A 20,940-nucleotide genomic window follows, 5' to 3' on the forward strand; every position below is an offset into this window, starting at 1 on the left:
AGAGCCGGGCTGTAGGGTTTGACCCTTCCATACGCTGGCGAATTGTCCAGGGTGTACACCGCCTCCCGCTCAATGTGACCATCAAAGGACAAACTGTATAGACTGAAATAAAACAATTATGCCTAAATTATGCTTTACAAATTGTTTGAGATCACCTCGTGACCCTCCAGGGGTCCAGACCGCCAGCATTTCCACCAAAACCTTTTGAGATACAAATAAAAACTTTGGAATTTGTTCAAAGTTGCACAGCGAAGAGGGGGCCGGGAAATATATAAATAAAAAGCCCCCCTTCAGGAGTGGACTGTTCTTGACAGCTTTCAAGAGAGTGTGCACACCTGTAGGTCAGAAGTCGCTGACTTTCTCAAAACTTGTCAGTGGTTTAAAAAAATCTTTGAACCTGAGTTCTCAGCGCACACATTGGCATGTACGAACATGTTCATATTTGTGATTGCAGAGGTAATATCAAGTCCTGTCCCTTTGAACATATCTATTTGTCTGCATGTTACAGTAAATTTGAGCGGCGTCTACTTCATGCTGTCACTTGAGAATTAACAGCCACTTTCGGGGCAGCTTGATAGCTGTCAAAAAGTGACAATTTGGTCACAATCCCAAAGTCTTGAAACAGTATTTATCATCACTGACTGACACTCAAGAGGAGCCCAGTTACCCAGGAGACAGACCGGCTCGATGACGGACTCCCTGACAGACGTTCTAGCCATACTCTCGTTTAATAATGACAAACAAAATGTAATGGGCGAAGATGTATGAAAAGAAGAGTGACGGGTGGAAATTATTATCATCAAAGAAGGGTTAGAAGCCTGTCTTATGAACGTGCACCGCTGTCACTATTAACTGCTCCTTCAAGTTTATGAAAGGTGTACGTCTGTTTGTTTGGTACATTTGACCCTGAAGAAATTAATCAAATGTGTTTTAAAGGGTTTAAGAAATGCATTTTATCAACCTTGGTCAAATTGTTTTTCTAAAAATTAACCAAAATGAGAAACAACCATGTTTGATATTTTCTGTGACGTACATAGCAGGAAAAAAAAAACTGAAGACAATTGTTGATAAAAAAAAAAAAGCCCATTCAAATTAAGAACCATTTTTTATACTGAAATCCACAGACACTTTGGTCGGATGTCCTATAGGAGCACATACACAAAACATTTTAGAAAGTTTGTCAGTGAACAAAGTTATAAAATGTATAGAATACTGTTGAAAACACAGAAAGTGCTTTACTAGACAAAAAAAGGAAAATTTGAGCAGCATACAAAACAATTAAAAACAGGAGGATCACTTTATTTAGTAATAGGTCGTAAGAAAAGTCGTATTGTGAACAGTAACATCCTGGTATCGTTTGCCTCCTGTAATTGTCCCGTTCTCTTTCATTTCACCATTTGTGAGGTAACATTATGTCCATGCACAGTTGCACGGGCATGTGTGACCCTGTTAACATTTATGCTGCAGTGGTAACGTTGTAAATAATTTCCCCTGTAATGACTAATTTTTGCTCAGACAAACTAATTTCCCTGCCTTCTCAAATCAAGCCTTCAAATTAAAGTAATTATCGCAAATTGATTTTCGACAAATTAAAGTCGAGCCCCATCCTGGTTCTCTCTGCTGCCGGGCAAGAATACGCGGCCGGCAGCTTTCGTCACCGCTACACTCTCAGCATTATAGTGTTTTGTAGACCCGGAGTGAGCAGATGGAGAGTGCTGCAGGGTATTTGGATGGATATTCGATATGTTGTCGTCCATCTTTGCTGAGTGAGAGGAACATGTAACTTGTAGAGCTCCATGGAGGAATCTTGCCCCATGAAGCAGAATATTACACGTTGCCTATATTAACATATACCTGTACAGCGATGTTATATAAAGTTGTAACTACCAACCAGACTGACGCAAGAACATATGACTAATGCTTTGTCTTGTAACTCCTGTTTTGTTTGACAGATTTACGTAAGCAGATGGAGAGCTCGGAGCTCAGGAACCAGAGGCTGAAGGAGGTGTTTCAGAGAAAAATCCAAGAGTTCCGCACCGTCTGCTACGTCCTGACCGGCTACCAGATAGATATCACCACCGAGAACCAATACAGGCTCGCCTCGGTGTACGCAGAGCACATGGACGACTCCTTGCTCTTCAAAAAGGTTTGTATCCTTTACATTTACTACCAGGTAATGTGTCAAATATTTTTTACCGAATACTAATATGTGGAAGGTTTGTTCAGAGACGTGTAAAGAAGAGAGGAGTTATGCATATTCACAGAAATTTGTTGAACATTTGAATACACATTGTGAACGAGATCCCAGGGCGTTTTCACACTTGAGATTCCGGACCAAGGTCTGAACCAACGCTCGTGTTTTTGTTATATTGTCTACATTTGATTGGTTTCACACTGCAATTTTGCAACGCACTAAATAACTACATACCTAAGTCCTGTCATCATCACAAACGTGGGCTGGGTTTCCCTTTACTTGACTCTAATTGGTTTGTAGACGGCCGTGTGTCGGAACGTCGGTCTGTTGTTGTGAAAGCCAACCCCAAGATGTCCAGGCTGATTGAATGAAATCAATGTATTTTTTTAGCAGCACCTCCACCTACATTGTTGCAGGGATCAGATACCAGGTTTCAGGTAGCTGTGATACTGACAGTGTGCATTTCTGTAAGCTAATTCGCAGTGACCGCAAACATACAAGTGTTAAGTTATAAGGGGAACACTGTCAACTTCAGAATTCCTACAGGCTGCGGCATCTGTGCGAGTGCTGAGTCTGAGTGTCTCGGTGAGCTTTCACACAAATGCTCCAGGAAGTGCAAATTTGACATTGCGAGGTTTTTTTTCTTCTCTGTTGTTAACGCACCATTACGCCACGCTATAGCTTTGTGCCCAACTTGGCCGTGCACTGAGAAGAACACTGTGCCGTCAGGGACTCTTTGCTGTGTGTATTGAATATGTGAAGGGATGGTGGTTCTCCCTCCCTCCCTCCCTCCCTCCCTCCCTCTCTCTCTCTCTCTCTCTCTGTGTGTGTGTGTGTGTGTGTGTGTGTGTGTGTGTGTGTGTGTGTGTGTGTGTGTGTGTGTGTGTGTGTGTGTGTGTGTGTGTGTGTGTGTGTGTGTGTGTGTGTGTGTGTGTGTGTGTGTCAGAGAGAAAAGGGGGGAGGAGAGAGTGATGACTGGGCAATGTCACAGGGTTGGGCTGCATTAATCGATCACCACTCCCCGTACACCCATTTAATGGGCTAAATAAAAACTGTATTTCTTTCCCTTAGCTGTTGAGCAAATCCTTCTCTTAAGTAGCTTTACAGTGGAAACATCCTGTTGTGCTCCCTTTTGCACTTACCTCTTTGTCTCTTTCCTTTCATTTTGCTCCCCTCTCCATCCTGTGCTGCTGCACTTTTGTATCCCTTTTATCTGCTGCTTCTTGTTTATCTCCCCCTCTCTGTCATCCGAGTGTGTCGCAGTAGCTAATCACCGTGTTGTTACTGTGTTGTGTTATGATAGGGGGCCCTCTAGCTAGAACAGTAACCATGGAGAATCCACGCTGGCAAGGTAGACAACACCTTTAGGGCAGGATAATTATTGCAGTCAAGTGTTAGACAATTGCAACTGGTCATCGCGTTGCTCAAGGACTCACTTGAATGCAGGCGGAATAGGGAATCGCATCGAAAAAACGGAAGGAGGAGGATTTTTGTGTGCGTATGTGTATTTTTTTAATTTTTCTGGCTGGTGTGTCCAATCTGCTCCATCGAATCCACCTGCGACCCTGCTGGAAGAGATAATTCACTGTCAATATTTATTAACCTCAGACTACGTCCATAGAACACACACACACACACACACACACACACACACAGTTGTACTCACTCCTATCTTAACCCACTCCGTCACACCACAGAGCACCTCCTAACCCCCACCCCCCACTCAGTTGGGTGCACATGCATACCTACGCACACAACAAAGATGCTAACACCTCCTGGATTAGTATTCATGGTGTTCTCCACTGCCTCTGTGTGTATGTCACACATGCCCGGTGGCCTATGGGAGCAGAGAGGCCTGTCCTACTAATGGAATATGACTATTACTCCACAGACACACATATAAAGAACAATCCACACTTCAAGGAGCACATGCACATGAATACAATAGACATAACATGCTCTTTAGGCGTGTATGTGAGTGTAATCTGCGTTACGAGGATATAAAGTGGACTAATTGTGGGATGAGGCAGGAGTAAGTGAAGAGAAAATTAGGGATTTTGGACAGGAAGCATAGGAGTCTTTACAAATGGGATTCTAATGTTATTCACCTCAGCAACAGGGTTGCCAGATAATCCTGCTAATATCCCCCTCTAGCAGAGGCACCCAAATCCCCCTCCCATGGTGTAAGCTGTTTAACCTGCAGCTGTCATATTCCTCTCTCTCTTTGTTGCACTCTCATTCACATGATTTCTTCATCCACATTCACTTTTCAGCTCTTCAACATTTAAAATGGGTAATTTCAGTGTTTCAAGTTTAATTGTCAGATATAGTTGTTGTTTTTTTTCTCACCCTGCCATTCAGTCCTGCATGTGTCTCAACGGGGATGGTAGAGAGACACGGTGATAGTGGTAATTATGACAGAAAGCAATGTTTTGTTAATTCAGTGCTTGTCACTAACTTGGCACAGATGGTGTTGTTTAAACTACTTTCCCGCATTTCATCTGTGGATATCTTCAGCACAATCAAACTCTTATTTGAGAGTTTTTGGGGAAAAGGATAATGATACAGTTCTGGAATGATCATAAATTAAGCTTGAGAGAAAATATGGTCATCCAAAATTCAAGTTAGCTTCAGTTGAATATAACAGCATGTAACACGATCATATTTTAAATAAATAGACAGTAAATCTTATTGATTTATTGTTTAAAGTTTACCTTCTGGTTAATGGGGATGCAGATCTTGGCAACATTTATCATAAAATACTTGCTGCAGTTGTTTTGATCAGTTAAACAGAATAAAAGGTCAGAAGCTCAACTGTGTGTTTGTTAATAGCCAATCTCCCAAAAGTCGTGAGTGTCAATGTCAACTCTAACTGTGTGGCTCTTTTTATAGTATCGCAAACACGAACCAGCTGCTTAGTCATAGCTGGTCTATGTGGAGAAACTATGTTTCTCAATTAATAATGGATTAATGCAATGTTATGTATAAAAAGGCTGGTATGCCAGAATTATTTTGATCGTGAAATATGCAGAAAATCTTTGTGTGTGTTTAGTTTAAGTTGGGCATGTGTGTCATTTATATTTTTAGCTCACCCCTAGGTGAGAGGGCTGATTAGCATCAGTGATTAGGTATTTATGAGGCTCTGCTAATCAGTGAGATAAACACCTTAGCTGTGCGAGCAAGTTATTTGAACATGTTTCTTCCAGAAGTTTCAAGGCGAGGGAGGCACGGCTTGCATTTTTATAACATTAACGTTTGCCCATTTAAAGATTTAGATAAAGTCCAAAAACTCAGTCTGACAGGATTGAGACATTGCTTTTTTTTATTCCACATAGTGATTTGATTTGCTGCAGACATAGGAAATCATACATTTTGTCTATTTTTTTAACTTTTCATTTCCTCTAAGGGTTTTAAAAAGGTAATATTTTTGAGAGAAGCAATAGCTAAAATGAAAAAGATTTGGCTTGAGAACTGATTTATCTAACTTTAAACTTCAGTTTAGCAACTTTAGTTGAGTCAGACCAGTTAAAAAACAAACAAACAAACGAGAGAGGAATATTATAGACAAAGTCTTACGAGTTGTGTCTCTGTAAGTATAAGCAGATTCACTGCTGAGCGAACCCACCTCCGCTATTGATTAGCTCATTAACAAATAAACAGACACACAGACAGAGAGCTGCGTTCTCCCCAGCAGTTACCAAAAGCCTCTAGATGTTCACGATTGACTCACTTTTCTTCTTCTTCTCTTTTTCTGTCTTTGTTTCCTTTTTCAACCTTCCTTCACTTTCTTGACACCGGTACCTTGTCTTCCCCTTCTTAATGATAGGAGAAGATAGTGTCTCTGAGGGCCAGCTCATTGAAACATACCCCCTATTAATTGTCAAGCCTTCCAACAGAGTGACGTGAAAAGGAAATGGAAAGAGTGTATAGAGAAATGGTAGAGGGTAGATGATGCCCGGATGGAGCAGAGCGTTTATAAGAAAATGGCAGTGGTAGTGAGGTCGTGCCTATTGAAAAAGCAGAATAATTTGTTTGTGTGTGTGAGATCGGGAGAAGGAAAAGGACAGTCAATAAAGTGCAGTATATAAACACTGCTAAGTATAAATGACCTGTCTCTGTTTTATCAGCCACTTGGGAATGATTAACTCTACACAAATGTGTGTTTGCCTGTGAGCTTTGTGTGCATGTGGAAGACAGATTGTTAGCCCTTACTGCTTGAATGGTTAAGTCATATGTCTGTTACAGCTTCATTTTAAAATAACTGCGAAGCACAGCTCAACTGTCAGGGTTGCTGGTGGCTACAGGGCCAATGAGACTCGAGCCACGGTAGCCGTCAGGAGCTGGTGCGGTGGAGCCGAGCTGGGCCAGTAGCCAGCATGGGATCTGGTGTCCGTTTTTCTCACCCAGTGATAAGCCTGTTATCTTTACCTCTCTTTTTCCGACCAATCAGATGTAATGTCATTAGAGCGTTAAGAGTGTTATTTGTAGCAGCCGGTGTGGCAGCTACTTGAAATGATAAGGACTGATAAAGGTGTTGTATTTTCTTGTTTAGCCATTTTTGAATTGATTTTAGAGTGAGATGGGAGCTCATTTTATTTGGAATGGCTGTTACAACAAATTTCTTGTCCACAGCAGCACTAAAGACAGCACTCATTAGGGTTTGAAAATATTAATAGAGCTGCTTTTAAAGATGAGGGCAGTTAGAGAATTGTCCAATTTATCATCAGGGATATGGTAACATTTAGTTTTTTTCTATTATGTGACCTTAATGTCAACAGGTGCAGTAGCATTAACAAAGAAAACTTTGCAAAAAAGCCCAAAATCAATACAAGTAAGGGAAAACAAACATAAGCCATGAGATAAGACTTCTTTAAAGACCATAACAAACTGAGAATAAAATGGGCAACTGATGACACCAAAAGAAACACACAAAAGAAAAAGCACTAAACATCTAAGGGTGAGACAATGGCCAGTTTGAAAAGATGGGTTTTCTAAACCTACCCCCTAAAATATGACCTAAGGGAAGCATGTATCAAGCAATAGGATAGGTCCCCATATGGAACCATGAGGTACACCACAGGAAAGTGCATCAATATCAGACCTATAGAGAAAAAGCAATACAGAAAAACTCTAATTTGAGAATCAGGAGGGAAACCTGCCCAGGGCACTTGGACAGTCACTGTAAAAAACACAGAATCATGACTGCACTAAGATCCAGCAGTACCAAAGTGGAACACTCACCCACATCAGAACACATCATTATGTCATCGGGGACTCTGACAAGAGCTGTTTTGGTGGAGTGCCTCAGACCTGACTGGAATTTATCTAAATTGTTATGTGCAGCCAACAATGCAATGAGCTGTCTGGCAAGAATTTTTTTTAATAAATAAAACCCAGCTTGGATATGAGTCTGTAATTATTTGGAACATACGGATCAAGGTTTGCTTTGATCAGAAGAACAACTGCATATTCAAAATAAGCTTGGACACAGTGAGATTGCAGGGAGCTGTTTATTAATAGAGACGACCAACAGACAACCAAGAGACTCAAGCATTTGAATCACGGATGTAGGTAAAATATCAACAAGACTTCAGGAGGATTTAATCCTGCCTATAAACTTAGTAACATCTTGCATGGAAATGTTCGAGAAATAGTCCAACATTGACAGCTTATTTGATTGTGTAGAAAGAGGGGGAGAAGGGGCAATGCTAGCCCTAACAGTTCTGACCTTAACCAAAATGAATGAAAGAAAAATACTGCAGCCCTTATTTGACAAAACTGGTACATCATAGTGTCAAACAGGATTTTGGGTTTGTGTTTACAAGTGAAAAGAAGATTGGCAAAAGAAGAAGCCCGTGTATCTTTAATCATGTTGATTGGCTCAGTAAACAAGGCCTTTCTAATAAAGCTGGTGAATATTAAGCTCAGTGGATTTCCGCTGTAGCTGCTCTCTGACATTTTTACCGGAATCAACCAATAGATTCATTTAACCAGTGGGATTAGTTAACAGAGGGGGTTTACCGCATCTAAATAGGAGCTACTTCATTCAAAACTGAGGAGAACAGGTCAAAAGCTGCAGACATTTCAGTGAGGACGCAATTGCACACAAAGTTGACTGGGCAGAGAATCAATTCCAAAAGAAGGCTTGAATAGAACACAGTTATGATTATCAATCGACAGCTCTTCAGGACAAATAGGATATAAAAAATGCATATTTAAAAACAAGGTCCACTTTATGATCTTTTTGTGGGTTTGACCAGACACATTAAATAAAATTAAAAAGACTTGGCCTCAAAAAACGAATACTAAAATCACACGACCAGTCTATTTCTGGTTTCATTGCCACATTCACATTTTCAGGCATGATTCGTGAACACTGCCAACTGTACTCATTCTGGGAAGATTGTTGTCTTGCTGTAGCACTGTAGTATACATATTTTTAGCTAAATCTGATCAAACAAGGTCATGATGCAGACAAGTGCAATGCAATTATAGAAAAAAGAATTTCAGATATTGTTGAGCTGTTGCTTGTGAGTTTTTGATGGATGTTTGTGTATACTCTGTATCTATCTCACAGAATTCCCAAGGCAAAAATAGATATTGTATTACTTCTGAGATAACTTGAAGATCCATTAGGGCTTGCATTCCGCTCATACTTTTTTTTCTGTCATCTGGAATACATTGCGTGTGTGCGCGTGCACCTGCATGAGCTCTGGGTCATGTGCACAAGTCAAGAGTTGAGAGCAATACAATGAATACGAAAATAAAAAGGGTACATGAGTGGGTGTTTGAAATATTTTTGGAAAAGGAACAAGGAAGGATGGGACTGAGTTTCACTTTGCTCACTGACTGAAACAAAACACTCACTGATTTATCGCTGATAGCCATGAAGATAAACATGAGCCAAGCACTAATAAACAGCAAGCACAAAGGCTGGTGGGAATACAAGAGTGAATAAATTAACTGGATAGGACTTTGTCTACTTAAACCTTCAGAGAGAAATCTTGCAGTTAGAATCCCAGAGCAAGAAGAGAATGTTGACTCTGATTTCTCCTGACAGTTTCCTGTCCTGCTCGCCCTCGGGGTGTGTGTGTATACGTGTGTGTGTGTGTGTGTGTGTGTGTGTGTGTGTGTGTGTGTGTGTGTGTGTGTGTGTGTGTGTGTGTGTGTGTGTGTGTGTGTGTGTGTGTGTGTGTGTGTGTGTGTGTGTGTGTGTGTGTGTGTGTGTGTGTGTGTGTGTGTGTGTGTGTGTGTGTGTGTGTGTGTGTGTTGTGTGTGTTGTGTGTGTTGTGTGTGTCTGTCTGTCGATGCACTTGTCAGCATCACTATCTCCTCTGGCCGATGCTGGGAACATATGCCTGTTGTCTCCATGGTAACTTGATACATCAGAAGCACACACAGGTCCACCTGAGGTCATGAATATTCTTGAGCAGAAGAAGGCCATTAATGTTGTCTTCATCACCTAGTGGGGTCAGTCCCATGATTTTTATTAGCATGTCGAGTTTGTAGAGTAGCAGAACAGATCTCATTTAGGTTTTTTGGGCTGGCATGTTTTATGCACATGATTTCAAGGTTTTTTTTCGGTTGTTTTCTGACTAATAGGGCCGACTATCAGCACTGATCTCTGGAATCGATTCAGAAGTGCAGAATGGATTTGTTTCAATTAGATTCTTGGTGATGCAGTAAGATCAGATAAATACTAATGTTGAGTAAAGGGCATCTAAGTACTTACCCTGGGAACTGGACAAGTGAGCAACACTGTTATTTCCTTGTTATGAAAAAATATTTGTGTGCACATTATCAGCTCAATTCTAAACACATTTCCTAGTTATAAAACTGGACCAAAGAGGTAAGTACAGCACATCCATTTTAATCATCACTTTAAGCACAGACAGGACAGAAACAACATCAGCTTGCTAATTTATTTTCACTGTTTCTATTCAACCTGAGGGCAGGCAGCTATCTAGCTAGTGTTAGTTAGTTTTAGCTTGTGTTAGCGACAGCCAGTGAGTGCTAGCTAGTGTCAGCTTGTGTTAGCTTAAGTCAGCTATTGTCAGCTTGTGTGCGCTAGAGTTAGCTAGTGCCAGCAAGTGTTAGCTAGAGTTAGCTAGAGTCAGTGAGTGTTAGCTACAGTTAGTTAGTGTCAGCGAGTGTTAGCTACAGTTAGCTAGTGTCAGCGAGTGTTAGCTACAGTTAGCTAGTGTCAGCGAGTGTTAGCTACAGTTAGCTAGAGTCAGCGAGTGTTAGCTAGAATTAGCTAGTGTCAGCGAGTGTTAGCTACATTTAGCTAGTGTCAGCGAGTGTTAGCTAGAGTTAGCTAGAGTCAGCGAGTGTTAGCTACAGTTAGCTAGTGTCAGCGAGTGTTAGCTACAGTTAGCTAGTGTCAGCGAGTGTTAGCTACAGTTAGCTAGTGTCAGCGAGTGTAAGCTAGAGTCAGCGAGAGTTAGCTAGTGTCAGCGAGTGTTAGCTACAGTTAGCTAGTGTCAGCGAGTGTTAGCTAGAATTAGCTAGTGTCAGTGAGTGTTAGCTACATTTAGCTGGTGTCAGCGAGTGTCAGCGAGTGTTAGCTAGTGTCAGCGAGTGTTAGCTAGAGTTAGTTAGTGTCAGCGAGTGTTAGCTAGAGTTATCTAGTGTCAGCGAGTGTTAGCGAGTGTCAGCGAGTGTTAGCTAGTGTTATCTAGTGTTAGCTAGTGTTATCTAGTGTTAGCTAGAGTTAGCTAGTGTCAGCGAGTGTTAGCTAGAGTTAGCTAATGTCAGCGAGTGTAAGCTAGTGTTAACTAGTGTGAGCTAGAGTTAGCTAGTGTCAGTTTGTGTTAACTTAAATCAGTTAGAGTTAGCTTGTGTTATCTAGCATTAGCTAGTGTCAGCGAGTGTTCATGTGACTTCCTAGCCTCACATCTTGTAGCCAGAGATAGTCTGATATATCTTCATAGAAGTCCCTCAGTCACATCAATTCTTCTTTTTAACTTATGGAATTTTTTTAAATTGATATTAGTTAAGTCAAATGAAAACTGAAAAACAATCCTTATTTAAAACCTTCTTTTTTTTTCTCCAAATTTGCCTTTGCTTCCATGTTTTTTTGTTCTTCACTTTCCCTTCAGTATGGCCAAATGGTGGAAATGCTAAGAGTGCACTTAATAGCTGGAATATGTCGTAGCTCAGTGGGTTACACCCCTGACTTTGACACAGAGGGCTGGGCTTCAACTCCCAGTCATCCCAGAGTGCCCTTTGACAAGGCCCCTACCTGCCTTGATAATTGTAAGTCGCTTTGGACAAAAGCTTCAGCTGAATGTAATGTAATGTAATGACACTTTGTAAATTTTTCCCTGCTGTTGTTCTCCAGTAAAAGGTCATCTGTCTTATGAACCTCCTCTAAGTATTTGTTTGTTACCAACTCTTGTAAATAACCACTTGGTTTCATCACGCTGAGAAGTAACACCACTTTGGCACTGGGCATGAAGGATTGAAATCATTTACGTTAAATTTTATTTAGAAATTCTAACTACAGTTGTGTTTTTTCCAGGTCTATTCATAGCATAGTGCACTGAACAAGTGACATACTGTACAAATCAACTACATTTACACAAAGATAAAATAACAGTTTAAAACAGCAGCTTTTTTCGCAGAAATCTAAACGTATGTTGTTAAATGCAAATTAAAGTATGACGTTGTGTACGTTTTGCAAACGATCTTCAGACCTCACACATTCACGTGTCCGACGGTTGTTGTGGCAACGTGTGATTTAGTGCTGAATGGTTTGAGGGAAATTTCTGAATGCATCTTTTCTGACCAGTGTTATAATTTAGGGTTATGATTTGAATTTTCATTAAATGATTATGTACGGTATTTTACTAAACCATTATAATCTCCAACTTTTACCCTACTGGACTAATTATATGCTCCCTCTAATTCAAGGCATTGTTAATATTGTAAAGTTGAAATTGTGGCTGTTGCTATTTGTAAATTGCACTCTTTCGAATTGTGTTTTTAATATAAACATGATTCATTTTAGACCTAACCTGCATTATCTTTGGCACCTCTGAAGTTAACAGTTAATTGCTATTCCCATGAACCGTCTAAATGAACCAGAGGAGTTTAAATTATCTGGACCAACAATGCTAGAGCAGACTCAACACATTTAGTCCAAAAATGGTAAGTTCCCTCGAGCTAAATGATGATACGGGATTAATACACCTGCTATCAAGGACAATGTTGTGTTACATTTAGAAAAATGAATGAACAAATGACTAAGAAGGTCTGAACAGTCCTGCGTCACCGTGAGGCAGAGAGGGGGATGCATGCCAGCTCGCAGCATTTCATGTCTGGCCAAAATCAGTAGCAAGGAATATGTCGGATTTACAAACACAGCATCACTGCCAATTCACAGTTGATTTGGTAAAACTCACCTGTTGCTGGGCTCCTCAAAATTCCGACAGCTAAATCATGTTCACCGCCCAATTTGTTTTGTCCTATCTGACATGCATATGATGTTCTGTACTGGGTTGTGGCTGAAATTCCCACTGCATATAAATACCTCTCTTTCTTCTTCACTTGGAATATGTTGCTTGGAATTTTAATGGGGAAACATTCAGCCCAGTGGACATGCTTCTTCTGTAGGAGACCAGGCTTTGTGTAATGCTACAGACAGAGGTCATCACACTGTCTTTCTCTCAACTCTAAGTAGCTGTTTAATGACCATGTCAGTCACCCATCATAGTTGACCCTCCCCGGGGCAGAGCATAGTTAAATATTTTGAGTTTTCCTCTTTTGTGAAAAAAACCTAAATAGGATAATAAATATGATATGAGAAAAATGGCAGTTAAAAACCAATAGGGGGACAGTTGGATCTTTAAGTTTTTAGACCTTAAGAAGATGGCACGTGCGTAGAAATAAGCCGTTACATTTTGCTCCGATCAGGACAAAGGGGAGTATTCTGGAATTTTATATCCCTTCCTTTTACATTGCGTGATAAGAAGTTTTTGGGATATTGTCGCCAATGTCTAAGGGAATAATACATCTAAACTTGATGTAAAAATAACTAATTTTGGGTTTCCAGCAGCTTTACAGAAACGCTGAGAAAAAGAGTTCAAGCCTTTTTAATATCTAGGCACATCTTAAGTGTCCTAAAGTGTCTCATTCTGTCAACTGTAGTTATTCAATTGTTTTATGTATTTATGCTAGTGAGAATCAAGTTGATCACAGTCGTTCAGTAAGTCGTTGATTGTACCGCTCACAAAACAGTTTTCTGCTAGATGTACAGTATGTAGTCATTAGTTACATATTCCTCAGACACATGAACAACACTTTTAAAAAACAGTAAACAAAAGCTCATTAGAATATAAATATGGATAGAATAGCTGCTGATTGATTCTTTGGAGAAGCTCTTCTGTGTTTCTGTCTCTCGCTGTCTCTCTTTTGCAGACATCCTCCTCCCAACTGCAGAAAAATGCCAAAATCTGCATTTAAATTGAAAGCTATTCATCTGCATATTTCTGATTGTTCAATTAATTTGCCTTCTGCCTTTTTTTTCCACCCCCACCAATCAGCAGCTATGCCATCTTGTGGAATTGTTTATTGTTGATGATGCTGCTCTTGGTGGGATGGTGATATGCGTGTGTGAATAATGAATGGATTGGTGGGAGCAGAGGTGGGCGAAGGTGCAATCTGAATAGAGGCAAAGGTGTAAATGAGAATTGAATTATTTTATTCATTCATTTTTTTCAAGTCTACTCTGTCACTGCACTGAAGTGAATATGACAGAGATCTATGAAGCAGAGGCGAAGAACCAGACAGAAGAGAAGGCTCTTCATTAGTGGCGCAGAGCAGAGATAGAGGTCAACTGATCTGTGAACTGCATGTCACCACCTCAATATCGAGCCATCTGTTACATCCACGCATGCACACACAGTCTGTGGCTTCTGTTTAAATGGTGCTACAAGCCAAAGTGACCGTAGGCTGTCTGAGCTGGTCTGAATGTCGATGAGTGTCGATAGTCCAAGACGCGGCCATCTATAACGTCGATAAGATGCTTTTCTGCCAGAGTCAGTTGATGAAAGCGATCACTCTGGCTGTTCAGATTTAGCAAATAGGAGCGTGAGAAGAGAAACAGAAGTACCAAAGACAGCAAACGCAGCTCGCAGACTGTTCATCTGCATCTATCTCTCAATTTGGGTCAACGTGGCTGTTTGGAATGAAGACGTGGAGGATCAACTGATCAACATGGTCCTAGAGAGGCCGCCTCTGTTCAACATTACAGAGAACAAATTCTGGTTTCCCTTTCTGAGGTATACAAACTACCGCCCCCTGATGGTATGTCGATTTAGTTCCTCTCACGCAGGCGCAGAACGTACAAGCTAGTTGGCCGTCTTGATGGTGTGTTCAGGGTACAATTTTCTTTGCCTGAACACACAAGACGAGTGACAAGAGCAGTCACAGCAGGCAGTCTTTGTCGATGTGAGTTGTTTGACGTAATGTTGATGTGTCCCTACCTCAACAGCAAAGTTTAACAGACCTGGGCATAAGCAGCAAGAATCTGTTCAGTTATTATTGTTGAATAATTGCTAGCCTGTCTGTTGTGTGTACAGAAATTTAATTAATTGTCATCATTCAGGATTTTTGGTGCCGATCACAGATCACTGATTTTATTTCAAGAAATCAGAATTAAAAATAATAATGTGATCCCTGGGTGAAAATTTGATCACATTACAATTGCTCCATTCTTGAATATAAATAATATGCAACAGAAAAAAATGGTTATATGCCAACAACCCTGCTTCTAATTCTTTAAGTAGAATCAGTTTTAAAATTATTCTTTATAATATTCTTTAAGAAAGTTATCTAGCTGCTAATAACACTCTGTATTACTGAAGGTCCAACTTGTTGGGTGTCCTCGTGGGAAATAATGTTTTACAGTACTGAATCATTCCATTCATCTTCCCCCACTCATACTTTTTTTTTCTTTTTAGACCTCTGGCCTTTATTAAGTTTTCTCAGTATTGTCCTGTCACTTTTTTTCACATTTTATAAGACTTCTCATGATAAATATTTCAATTAATGATCTGTAATGCAATAGTTTTTTTTAAACCCTTTATATTAAACCTGAAAGTCTAGACTTCAATCTCAGTAGGGCTGCAACTAACGATTATTTTCATTATCGATTTTTCTGTTGATTATTTTCTCGATTAATCGATTAGTTGTTTGGTCATAAAATGGTGAAAAATGTTGATCGTGTTTCCCAAAACCAAAAGATGATGTTTTGTTTTGTCCACACACCAAAGATATTCAGTTTACTGTCACAGAGAAGCAAAGAAACCAGAAAATATTCACATTTAAAAAGCTGAAATCAGAGAATTTGAAAAGTCTAAGAGAACTTTCCCATTCATTCTTGGTCTGAGATCTTTGGACCCCACTGATGGTTGATGGTCTTCCCCCCTCAGTGCCATGCGTGCTGCACTGGACCACTAAACACCCGAGACCTGATGTAGAGGCAAAGCTCGTTTCAAGGTCGAGGGGGGAATAAAGGCAAACAAGTGTTGCCTCTTATCTTTGCATTTGCAGGAAAACAGAGGCGTCTCTTTTCATTTGTTTTGTCTTCCTTGTCTTTCGTCTGTTTCCGTCTAACTTTCCCTGGGCGTGGGTGTGCACCTTCTCTCTGACCCTGCCTGCAGTGGGAGAGAAGCGTGATTGTCATTCAGGCCGCATGCAACTCCTCGGTTGGGTGAGGTCACTATAAAACCCCGCCCTGCATCTCAAGCCAGGAAGTATTGATTTCCTTTAATTGGATGGACATATGAAAGAGGGGATGCATGGGATAGCACTCCTCTCATTGTTTAGCGTCTGCCCTTATATTTTGTGTGCAACTTGGATTCTCACCGCTGATCTGTTAAACAAATATACGTTTTTTTTTATTCCCTCTGTCTGTTTTTATGCCGGATGAAGTTGGAGGAATTTATGAAACTGGTATTTACTTTAACCGCACCTAGCATTTTTCTTTTCGGCATATCACTCTAGCTGCTATATGAGGAAAATCGTCAAACCAATATTTTCAATATAAACAGTAACATGTTGTTTTGATAAAGGTCACATATTGTTTGGAAACGCGTCTTAGGGATGTGCGAATATGCGAACAGCCATTGATAAGGTCAGTATTTGAATAAAGCTGATTTTAAGAAGAAGAAAAATCAACCTGCCCTGACCTTCTATAAACGTCTTATGAATTTTTCCCTGCACAAAGCGTGAGGATAGATTTAACAAGCATTGCTGAACGTGAGACCCTCTGGCGCACATTCAAAATAACCAGAATGAAATGAATCCTCTTTTTACAATCGAAAAATGGCTTTTCTCCTGCTGTCACACCTTTTTGAAGAGCCACCCTATAATACATGAGGTGTCATTTTATCACAAACTATTGATGGGTTGATAAGTCAGATCTTAGCAGTGGTAACGAGCTGAAAAATGGGAGAATTACTGTACCCCGGTGCAGCTTGTGTTACAGATGTGCGCCATCCCTGCACACGAGGCAATCACAGTCCAGACTGTTCTCATCTGTCGATCCCAGACGGTGGAACAAGCTACCACATACTTTCAGAGCAAGGGCGTCCAGCTTTATCGTCTCGAAGACTCATCTCCTGCGAGAGCACCTTCTCTTCTAACACCCTAACGTTCATAACTCGTACTTACTGTGCACTTAAGGTGCACTTAACGTGATTTGCCCTCGCTTTGTATTGAACAGATCCACCGTCAAGTAATCACGTCAAGGTCTCCTACTGTTGTTGTTTGTCAATTTGGATGAAGAAGTCTGCAAATACACAAACAGAATTGTATTCTATGATTGACAGATTAGCCAATTTTGGTACAAATTAAGACAGCCAGGTATGGGCTACTTTCACTTTATACTTCTCATTAATTACATCAAATTATGTGCTGCTATCTGTACATTCAATCAAGAGAAAGTTCGGTGTACAAGCAACCAGGCTTTTTTTTGCCTACATTTAGTTCTTTATACAGTTTAAATAATATATAGTTAATTCACTGCAGAGCTTTTAATAACTTCCTCGACTTTAATATTTGGTGTAAAAATGTTGCAGTCTGGTGCCATTTCCCTGCAAAGGGCAGGAGAGCCTCGACTGAATGAAATAACATGTTTGAAAGAGAAAATAAAAAGTCATTGTTGTGAAGAAGCAGAAAGGCAGTCTGGGCTAGGTTTGGACGAAGAAGAGCGCAAGGTTGAAAAAAAAGAAAAAAAGAAAAGCTGAGTCCCAACCTTCACCGTGTGGGTTGTTTGGGTGAAGGCTTTGCACATCAAGTGTCACCAGATGGTGAAGTTGTTATGCTGTCTGTTATTCTGGTGTAATGTGCTCTTAGTCCGTTCCTCTGAGGATGACCAGCCTTGGTGAAATGTCTTTAAGGAAGCACAGATTCTCGTGTGTCGGTAACACTCCATTTCTGTGACATTTGCCTCCAGCAACTAACCCACAGAAGTATTTGTGCCCACGACTACCTATGCTTATCTGACCATGCTGGTTGGCCGGTCGTTCCACCACTTTCACCCCCAGTCTGAAAACATCCGACAACCATTGGGTAGACCACCTTGTAATTTGGTACCAGATATCCGTGGATGGGTCTCTGTAACTTTGGTGATCCCCTGACTTTTCTTGTTGTGCCACTATTGGTGCAACATTTCAGTTTGAGCGGTACTTTTGGTTTTATAACCATAAGTGATTACACTCCCATCAGCCTCAGCTTTATTTTGTCTTTAGTGCTAATCAGCAGTTGTCAGTGTCTCAGCCACACTTATGGTGTCATGGCATTGTCAACATATGTTAGCATCCTGCTAGAGGCACCACTGTGCCCAAGTGGAGCCTGGCTGGGGACTGGTAGCCTGTAGATTGACACTGCTTTAAGCCCTGCAGTTTAATACATGCAAGGCCTCAGTCATTAGCTAAGGCTACTTGTTTTTGAGGAACTGAGCACATTTAAATAATTCTTTAATTCCTACTCATAATTTGCATCTTAATTTATTAGGATGCTATCTTGCTTTTCCTTTCCGACTCACTGTGGGTGTCTTCAGCTTCTATAGGCCTTCATGAGGTGTGTCTCTCTCATATACACACACACACACACACTCACTCACTCACTCACTCACTCACTCACTCACTCACTCATACACAGTCTGCTCTGACGACAAACTTTTGCCGAAGGTGTAACAGACAAGTCCGTGTCTCCATGGTAACCGGTGTCATTGCTTCCCTTTGATGTATATGTTCCATGTTTCGGGAGCCCCAGCAGTTCGCACGCACGCAGGCACGCAGGCACGCACGCGTTTTGTAAGTGAGCATGTGAAGCGAACAGCAGCCCGAGGATATGGCACACCAGGGAGTGTCGGGGAAATGAAGCCACAGAGTGAGGTAGTCAGTTCTGATATAGTCACGAGAAAAAGATGGTGTGATTTACAATCTTTGGATCACTGTACCTCCCTCTCGGTGTCCTGGCCATCGCAGTAAAGATGAATTATGAATGAACTCGAGGCCACATGTGCAGATCCATGATATTGCGAGATGTCCTGATTATAAAATGTTTTACTGACACCTGTCTGCTGATTAGACACTGTGGCTGTAAGTCAGCTCCCTTGTGTCTGCATGAGATGGTTCTCTGTGCTAAAATGTGTTCCTGTTCGTCACTGATGATTTGTTGTGTTGAGTCATGTTGGGACAGATTTCCGTATTGCCCCAAGGCTCGAACCTCAGTCAAACTTGGTCCATTAAGTGCGAGTGAGATGGGCCAAGAGAATCATGGAGGAAGTCCCCGACGTCCTTCATACTCAAAGTGAGGAAATGGATTAGAGGGGATACTTTGAATTATTGAAGGAAGATGATGATGATGATAATAATGTCGGCCTCAAATGAGAGGGTTTTTTTCTGTCCCACTTTACATCTATTCATACATCTTTTCGTATTATATTTCATGGTTATTTACCTTTTGATAAAGACCCAACAATTAAAGACAGGAACGCAAACTACAGTCAGGCGTCACGGTGGCCTAGTGGTCTAAGATTCTTACCACATCACTGCCACTAACATATACTATTAAAAGACACAAAAAGTTATTTCAAAAATGAAAAGACCTGTCCAGGGTGTGCGCTGCAGTTGGGATTGGCTCAGCCCCCCCCCCCCCCCCAAAAAAAAGACAATGCCACTAAGGTTGCCTGCCTGCCTTGTTGGCAAGCATGATGAAAAGTGTTAACACCTTGTTTTAGGTTAAACACGTTCTTTTCAAAATATCCTGTAACCGAATTCACACCACGTCATCGCACCTACTCTCCACACCTCTGAAAGCTTTTTATAAGTCTTGATAGCGTCAGAATTGCCTCAATCAGTTCAATCAATTTCCGTGTCCCTTTATTAGACACAACCTGCGAATATTCGCCCCGTTCTCATTTGGACGCGCATGTCGGTGACTTTGGGAGATCGTGTCACGGGAATATTTCGCTCGGGTTCAAATATTTCAACTTGAGCGAGTGAAGTGACTTAAGTGGCATTGACTTTTTGTGTAATCTAAAATTCGCTTTGCGTTTTGTGTGAACGCACTTTTACACTTAATCTTTTTCCAAAGAGCACAAGTTCCTAGGTTGAAACATTTCGGAGGACATAAATAACTCAATAAAAGGCTTGTTAAAGATATTTTTGCCAAATATCCCTCCACCCTATGGTGTCTCATTGCAGCTCGCCATCTCATATTCAGAATTTGAATTTAAACTGATGCCAATGCATTTCTATGCATATGCATGAACAACAGCGTTGAAGTAGTAAACCTCTCTTTTTGTCTCTGCAGCCCTCTCCATGCTGCATTTAGCCTCGGTTTAGCATTGTGCAGTCAGCGAGCGAATGTCATTAGTTCAGTTATCCTCTCCTCTCACCCATTAGAGATTTGTGGCTGTTCACACAGAAGTGAACAGCTGAGTTCACCTCAGCCTGTGGTGTGTGAGGAAGCACACTAATTGGTTTATCAAGTGGGATTACATTTTCTCTTCTTTCTTTTTTTTCATTCGCATCCGGGGGAAAAACAACCTATGATATACCAACACTCTGTTTTTTACTGCTGAGCTCAAGTAGAATCAGCTTTTCAAGATCATTCTTTATAATATTCTTTTCCAAAGTTATCTATCTCCATATCACACACTGTATTACTCAAGGTCCAACTCGTTCAGTGTCCAAGTGGGAAATAATGTATCACAGTACTGAAACTTTCTGTTCGTCTTCTCCCCATCATACTTTCTTTTTTTTTTTTGGTCCCTTTAATACGTTTTCTCTGTGCTGTCCTGCCACCCTTCTCATGATGATAAATATGTCAAATAATGATCCGTTTTTCTTCCACACTGTGGATCTCTGGACATTTCTCGGATGTCTCAATATCTTCGCAGCACGTCGCGCGCGGGACTCTGCTCCTCGCCACATTCCTCCCTCCCCGCGATGGTTTAATTACTTTATCCCTCGTTTTCTCCCTCATCCCTTTTCTCCTTCACTCCATCGCCCTGGGCTGCTCCTCATTCCTTTTAATTAATCCACACAGATTTAGACACCTTCACCCTGCTGTGGATACGTATACACACACACTCACACACATCGCTATACACATTCACATTCACATTCACATGACAATCCCCAGTTGACAATAACAACTTTATCTGATCTCACTTCACTTTAAAACTTTCTCAATGGGGATGGATTAAGTGGAAAACTCAGGTCTAA

General features: G+C 40.9%; 1 protein-coding gene across 4 annotated transcripts in view; it reads left to right on the forward strand.

The window, feature by feature from the left end:
- Window positions 1-20,940, forward strand: part of mad1l1 (mitotic arrest deficient 1 like 1) — a 51,904-nt gene that overhangs the window by 28,789 nt on the left and 2,175 nt on the right. For all 4 annotated transcript variants that reach the window (XM_035637501.2, XM_035637502.2, XM_035637500.2 and 1 more), the window contains exon 17: window positions 1,953-2,146. In XM_035637501.2, coding sequence (XP_035493394.1) covers window positions 1,953-2,146 — 194 coding nt within the window. The remainder of the gene's footprint in view (window positions 1-1,952; window positions 2,147-20,940) is intronic.

This window comes from Scophthalmus maximus, chromosome 8 (assembly GCF_022379125.1).
Source record: "Scophthalmus maximus strain ysfricsl-2021 chromosome 8, ASM2237912v1, whole genome shotgun sequence".
Classification (NCBI taxonomy): Eukaryota; Metazoa; Chordata; class Actinopteri; order Pleuronectiformes; family Scophthalmidae; genus Scophthalmus; species Scophthalmus maximus.